At 36.4% G+C, this 6,867-nt stretch overlaps 1 protein-coding gene across 1 annotated transcript; it reads left to right on the top strand.

Annotated features, from left to right (window-relative positions):
* Positions 1-4,865: 4,865 nt before the first annotated feature.
* Positions 4,866-6,173, top strand: LOC134703962 (cytochrome b-like). The gene is given in 1 exon segment (XM_063563528.1): positions 4,866-6,173. A coding segment is annotated over 1 exon segment (1,308 nt).
* Positions 6,174-6,867: the final 694 nt, after the last annotated feature.

Raw genomic sequence — 6,867 nt, 5'->3', positions numbered from 1 at the left:
ATATAGTAAATAATATTATATTTGCCTTCCAAGCAAAAGTTCTAATGAAATTAGTGTATGCTGGCCAAATAGTTTAAGCTAAAACGTTGAGCTGTTAATTCAAAATCGCAGTAATTTGCTTTGGCTTGCTTAAGTAGTTTAGGGAAAACATAAGATTTTCATTCTTAAGTCAGATAGTATTTCTCTTAAGTTGTGCTTAGTAGTTAATGTTAATATAACTGAGAACTGCAAATTCTCCATAGTCTAGTTAGGCCTAAGCTTAGTGCCACGTGGGGGATGATCCAGTTGCTTTGATGAAGCAAAGTTCAAAAGTAGTTTTTTGGCACTTAGAACTTCGAAGCGTTATAAAGAAAAATTGTAGTAAGTAGGGCTTTGATTCCTAAAGAAAAAGTTAATCTTCTTCTTCATAAATAAGTTAAAAGTAGTTAATATATAACTTAGAATTGTCAGTTCTAGATTCCTCTTACTGAGGCTTTTTATAATTTATCTTTTTTAAAGAGACGTGCATAATTGTTTTGTGAAAAGTGCACTTGAATTAAAATAGTATAAATAAATTTTAGTACCTTTTGCATAAGGGTTTTTCAAGACAAGTTTAAGAATTTAATTTTCCCGAATAAAAGAGAGTTATTTTTTTGAGTTAAGAAATCGTGGCAGAGATTTAATTAAACTAAAGAATAGCGGCTAGATACTATTCGCGCTTTTAGATATCTGGTTGGCTTAAAAAGATGTGTAAGCATTTTCCTTAACTATTTAAGGGGTAAAATTTTTTGGGTTAAGCTGAAAAATACTAAAATTGATGTTAAAAAAAAATTGGGTTTCTATAGGCTTTAAACTGGCTATTAGATATTAGTGTATTTTAACTAAAACCAGATGGGGAAAAAAGATTAATTGGGTTATTCATTTACTTTAAAATAAGCCTATGGTTGTAGGACCAGTGACTATGATAAAAACGAGTAAAAATATTATTTATTTGGTATTACTATTTTGTTTTACCTTAAAAAACTAAAGGCTAAATAAAAGTTTTTAAACGAATTCGGCAAACTAAACTTCTCGACTGTTTAACAAAAACATTTCCTTTTGATGTAAGTAAAAGGTAGTCCCTGCCCAGTGCAACTAGAGTAATGTTTGTTGTAAACGGCGGCGTTAACGTGAGCGTCCTAAGGTAGCGCGATAATTTGCCTTTCAATTGAAGGATGGTATGAAAGGGTTAACGAAGAAGGTGCTGTGTCTGAAAATTTAATTTAAACTAACTTTAAGGTGAAGAGGCCTTTATGTAAAAGAAGGACGACAAGACCCTATGAAGCTTTATCTTAATTGGAGTTTTTGGCTCTTATACGATTTTGATGGGAGATCAGTGAAAATAAGTCTTTCACTATTATATAAATCTAACTCGTATTTCCTAACTTTATATGTGTGGCTAGCTACTCTAGGGATAACAGCGCAATTTCTCCCGAAAGATGGTATTGGAGGGGAAGATTGCGACCTCGATGTTGGCTTTAGATATCCTAGAGGCGTAGAAGCTTCTAATGGTGGGTCTGTTCGCCCTTTAAAATCTAACATGAGCTGAGTTCAGAACGGCGTGAGCTAGTTCAGTTTCTATCCTCTTTTAAAAATGAGCTAATTTTGTACGAAAGGACTTTTTCGCTAAAGCAACGCTTTGCCCTGGCTCTGTCATTGCTTAAATAATGCTACGCAATAAACTGATTAGTTTATAAAAAGGGTTGCCTTTTATGAAGCTGAAGGCCAATTAGTGGCGGTAGGGCGTGTCGTTGGTTCTTGTTAAAATTAGTATTGCTATTTTATTAAAAAATAGGGTTAAAACGGGTTGCAAATTAGGTAAAAAATAAAACAGTCTATTAATGCAGCCAAAAAGCAGCAATCACCCACCTAAAGAATAAAACAAGGGTTCTAAAAAGGCGGTGTGTAATGGATTTGTGCTAGTAACAGACAAAAAAAAACCAAACACTGTGGAAACCCTTAAGAATGAGGTTTTATAGTGTACCGCATTTCCTGTTACCGGCCGGTACAGTGACCGCAAGGCCTGTTCTCCTGTCCTTTTACACGGAAACCCTGTTGCTGATGCATGTAAAAAGCCCTTAGTTAAGATAACTTATAAGTCAAAGTAAAACTTAATTTTACTTGACATTGTGTATTTTATTGAAAATCTAGTTGCGAATGCCCATACCTGTCCAAACTTGTTTTAGATTATGCTTTACAACCTGTTGTAGATAAGGTTTTGAACCCTTTACAGTGAGTAAGCATTTTTCAGAGTCATGTGAGACTTAACCTAATTAGTGGTAGAAAAAAACAAACTTAAACCTAAATTCTAAAGCTATTTGCTTCCTGTGGTTAATTGTAAACTGCAGGAGAAATGGATCTAAGGTGTTAATTTTTTTCGTTTGCCCTAATTTTGGTTGCTCATGTGATTTTTTGGGGTTTGAAAACTAGACTATCTGTATCTTAAAATCAAAAAATAAATAGAAATCAAGTCATATGAAAGTTCCCAAAGCGTAATTCATGGGTCACTTAAAGTCTAAGCAAAAAAGTAAATCAAAAATAAAATAAAATCAAAATGACACACTAATGCCTGGGGGGGCTGATCTGGAGGGGAGGAAATAGGAAAGCAGGTTAAATAGAGGTGACAAAAATGTGGTGTGCAGCAACAAAATGAAGCTAAATAAAATTGTGAAACGTAGAAGCGTGAGCTTGTAAACAAGGTTGTGAGCGTCTTAAAAAGTAAGTGTTAACAATAGTATGTAATATTAACACGCCTAAAAGGGGGTTAGGTGGGTTATAAACTTACAAAGACTACAAGTGATGAAGTTTATGTCTGGTCCTGAGGTCCCTTTTAAGTGAGTTAGTTTCGTATAAAAGGTTTTTAAGCAAAGCAATGTTCTGTCACAGATCTGAGTGCTATAGACAATATTGTATAGGGCCTTTTTATGTAAATAAACGTGGCGTTAGGCTGTTAAATGTGCTGGTTATAGGATGGTTACATAGCAATAATTACTATATTTGCCTTCTGGGCAAAAATTTTAATGAAATTAGTGTACGCTGGGTGAATAAATTAAGCTAGAATGTTGAGCTGTTAATTGAAAATCCCAGTAATTTGCTTAGGGTATAAGATTCTTATTCTCAAGCCAGATAGCCTGTCTCTTAAGTTGTGTTTAGTTGCTAATGTTAATATAACTGAGAGCTACAAATTCTTCCTAGCTTAGTTGTACGTGGGGGGATGGCCCAGTTGCTTTGATGAAGCTAAGCTCAAAAGTAGTTTATTGCTCTGAGGTGTTATAAAGAAGTATTATAGTACGTAGGACTTTGATTCCTAAAGAAAAAGTTAAAGCTTTTCTTTATAAACAATTTAAGAGGAGTTAATTAGTTTTAGGCTCATCTCACTGAGGTTTTTTAGAATTTATCTTTCTAAAGAAATGCACACGATTGCCTCATAAAAAGCTTACTTGAAGTAAAGTGGGGCAAATAAATTTTAGTACTTCTTGCATAAGGGTAAAGCGAAGAGGCCTGTGTGTAAAAGAAGAGCAACAAGACCCTGCGAAGCTTTATTTTAATTGAAGTTTTTGGGTTTGTTAACCCAAAAGCTTATGCATAGCTTTAAGGTCTCTTTTAAGCGAGCGAGTTTTTAGCTAAAGCAATACTTTGTGACGGATCTGTAATGACATAAATAATATTGTATAATAGGCTGATTAACTTATAAAAAGGGTTCTTTTTATGTAAATGAGTGTGTTGCTTAGTGATAGATTGTTGAATGTGTTGGGCACTAGAGAGGCTGTATGAGAGTGGCTTAGGCAGGGGTTTGCTGCAAAAAAAGGCTTACTGTTAAGGGGTGTGTGAGATGGTTTTTTTTCATATAAAAACTGAGTGTTTAGAATAGACGTTGGAGGAGGGGACTTATGTCAGGGCGGAGGGGGTGACACTGTTAGGGTGCTCCCATTACCTGAAACTATTTCAGCTGTTGGAGATGCTGTTGTGAATGGTGTCGCTGAAGTTGTTCCTGATAATCAGGAGGAAGGGGGCCCCCATGCTGAGGGTGGCTATGTTCCTTTAGAAGAACAAATAGCTGTTGTGGAGCCTGAAGTCCCAGCTAATGTCTGTCAGCCAGTCGAGCAGAGAAATGTGGTTGTAAGTGAAGAAGACAGTGTTCCTGATGTTAGTAAAGACGGGGTCAGTAGTTATTAATGCTCATAGTTAAAGTTTATTGGTGTATTAATAGTTATAATTTATTAAAATAATCCATAAGATAAGCAAAATTACAGTTAATTCGTTTATTGTTAGGCTGTTATGGTCTATTTAAAAACTGGTCAATACGGGTCTCCTTACACCTAATTAACTTGGTTTTAGTGTATGCTTGAAAGGCTACAAAGCCTTTGCGGGGAGTAAGCATTCTTCAGGACCACATGAGATTCAACCTAATTATTGGCAGAGAAAGTGGTGAATTTGACCCTTAAATTCTAAGTTACTTGGGCTCTATAGCTAATTGTAAGCTGTAGGATAATGGGGATTTGAGACGTTTATTTCCTCATTTACCCCAGCTCTGGTTGCTCATGTGGTTTTCGGTTCGAAAACGAGGCGTGTATCTTAAAAATAAAAAAATTTTTGAAGCGTAAGTTGTTGGTCGCTTTAAGTCTAATTAAAAATAAAGTAAAAATGGAGCAAAAACAAAGTTGGACACTTAACACTTTGGGTGTCTTCAGAGGTGTAAAAAGGGGGGTCCAAGCTTATGTGTACTCATAAAAAAATGCGGTGTGCGGGGGGTTTGTGCCTGTATATATAACAAAAATTCATGAGGTGGCCGAGGAAGAGGTGGTGAGCTGTAAACTCATAAACAAGGTGTAGGCCTTTCTTATGAGATGGTTGGTAACAATACTGTGAATAATATTAACACGCCTAAGAGGGTTGGTCCGTGACGAAGTACTAATAAGTTGGTGAAGATTATGAATGACAGGTTCTATGATTTGCCTTGTCCTGTAAACTTAAACGCTTGGTGAAGGTTTGGCTCTATACTAGGCTTGTGCCTAATTATCCAACTTCTAAGGGGTCTTTTATTGTCAACTCATTATACTGCTCATGAAGACATGGCATTCGATTCTGTAGTACATATTATGCGTAATGTGGAAAAAGGATGAATGTTGCGTAATATTCATGCAAATGGGTCCTCTATGTTTTTTATCTGTATTTATGCGCACATTGCTCGTGGGCTGTATTATGGGTCTTATTTAGATAAGACAGTGTGGTATTTTGGGGTGCATTTGTTTTTGTTAACTATGGCGGAGGCTTTCCTCGGTTACACTTTGCCTTGGGGGCAAATGTCATATTGGGGGGCTACTGTTATTACTAATATACTTAGAGTGATCCCCGTAGTAGGAGAGAGTATGCTCCGCTATGTATGAGGGGGTTGGACCGTGTGTAATGCAACTCTAAAGCGGTTTTATACTTTACACTTTCTCTTACCGTTTGTGATAGTGGCGGTTGTTTTTTTACACCTGTTTTTTTTACATGAGAAAGGGAGTAATAACCCTTTGGGTATTGAAAGAGGTACTATGTGTGTGCCCTTCCACCCCTTCTATACTATTAAAGATCTTTTTGGTTATGTTTGCTTTAGGTTCTTTTTTATATATTTAGTGTGTGTGGATCCTGAGCTGTTAGGGAATCATTTAAACTATTGGCCTGCTAATCCTATAAAAACGCCAATCCATGTTCAGCCTGAGTGGTATTTTATGTTTGCTTATGCAATCCTTCGTTCAATTCCTCATAAAGCGGGGGGGGTATATGTTATGTTTTTGTCGATTGTAGTATTATACCTAATTCCTAGTCTTCACAGAGGTAAGTATCGAAGTTTATGTTTTTACCCGTTTAATCAAGTAGTGTTTTGAGTGTTGGTTGGTAGGTTTATTAGGTTAACATGGATTGGTGCTCGCCCAGTGCGGGAGCCTTATATCATTTTGGGGCAGTGTCTTTCAGTCATTTATTTCTCTAGGTTGTTATTAAACCCTCTTTCTTTGTGGGTGTGGGACAAGCTGCTTGAATACCCTAAATTCTGTAGGAGTCGTCCTGTAGACCTGAAATGGTTTAAGTTTTTAGCTTATTTCAAGTTATTAAAATTAGTAAATCGCGAAAGTAGCGCACGTGAGTGGGCTAATAAGTGTAGAAAAATATAAATATGTCTTTTTACGGGAGTCGATATTTTGGTGATATTGTCCATGGGGAACTAGGGAAAGACCTGTTCCGGTACCATGGTTTTGTGATGATAGTAGCAGTGGCTGTGTTGGTCTTTGTTATATATATAGGATGCGTAATCCTTCTTACTAAATTTTCTTATCGCCATTTCTTGAACCGTCAACGATTAGAATTTTGATGGACTATTGTGCCAATGTTGATGTTAGTAGGGTTGTGGTTTCCTTCTATAATTAACCTATATTATATAGAAGAAGTAAAACGGCCCCGGTGAAATTTTAAGGCGATTGGGAAACAATGGTACTGATCTTACGAATTTTGTCGCAATTTAGACACTCCAAGCTCTAGAGAAAGCGCTGAAAGAATTTCGTGTTATACAATTGATTCTTACATAGAAGACCAGCAGGAGACATTTAGAAAAGGAGGGTATCGTTTGTTGGATGTTGATAACCGGATGGTGGCTCCAGCAGATGTGCAAATAACTGCTTTTGTAAGAAGGTCTGATGTGCTCCATTCGTTTGCACTCCCTAAGTTACTAATTAAAGTAGATGCCATCCCAGGTCGAATTAATCGGCTTCCTATAAAAGCTTCCCAGTGTAGAATTATTTACGGGCAGTGTTCTGAAATTTGCGGGGTTAACCATAGATTTATACCGATTGTGATTGAGTTTATTCCTGA

The sequence above is a fragment of the Mytilus trossulus genome, unplaced genomic scaffold (assembly GCF_036588685.1).
Source record: "Mytilus trossulus isolate FHL-02 unplaced genomic scaffold, PNRI_Mtr1.1.1.hap1 h1tg001237l__unscaffolded, whole genome shotgun sequence".
NCBI classification, from domain to species: Eukaryota; Metazoa; Mollusca; class Bivalvia; order Mytilida; family Mytilidae; genus Mytilus; species Mytilus trossulus.
Note: the sequence above shows the minus strand (reverse complement) of the source record. Positions and strands in the feature narration are given on the sequence as shown.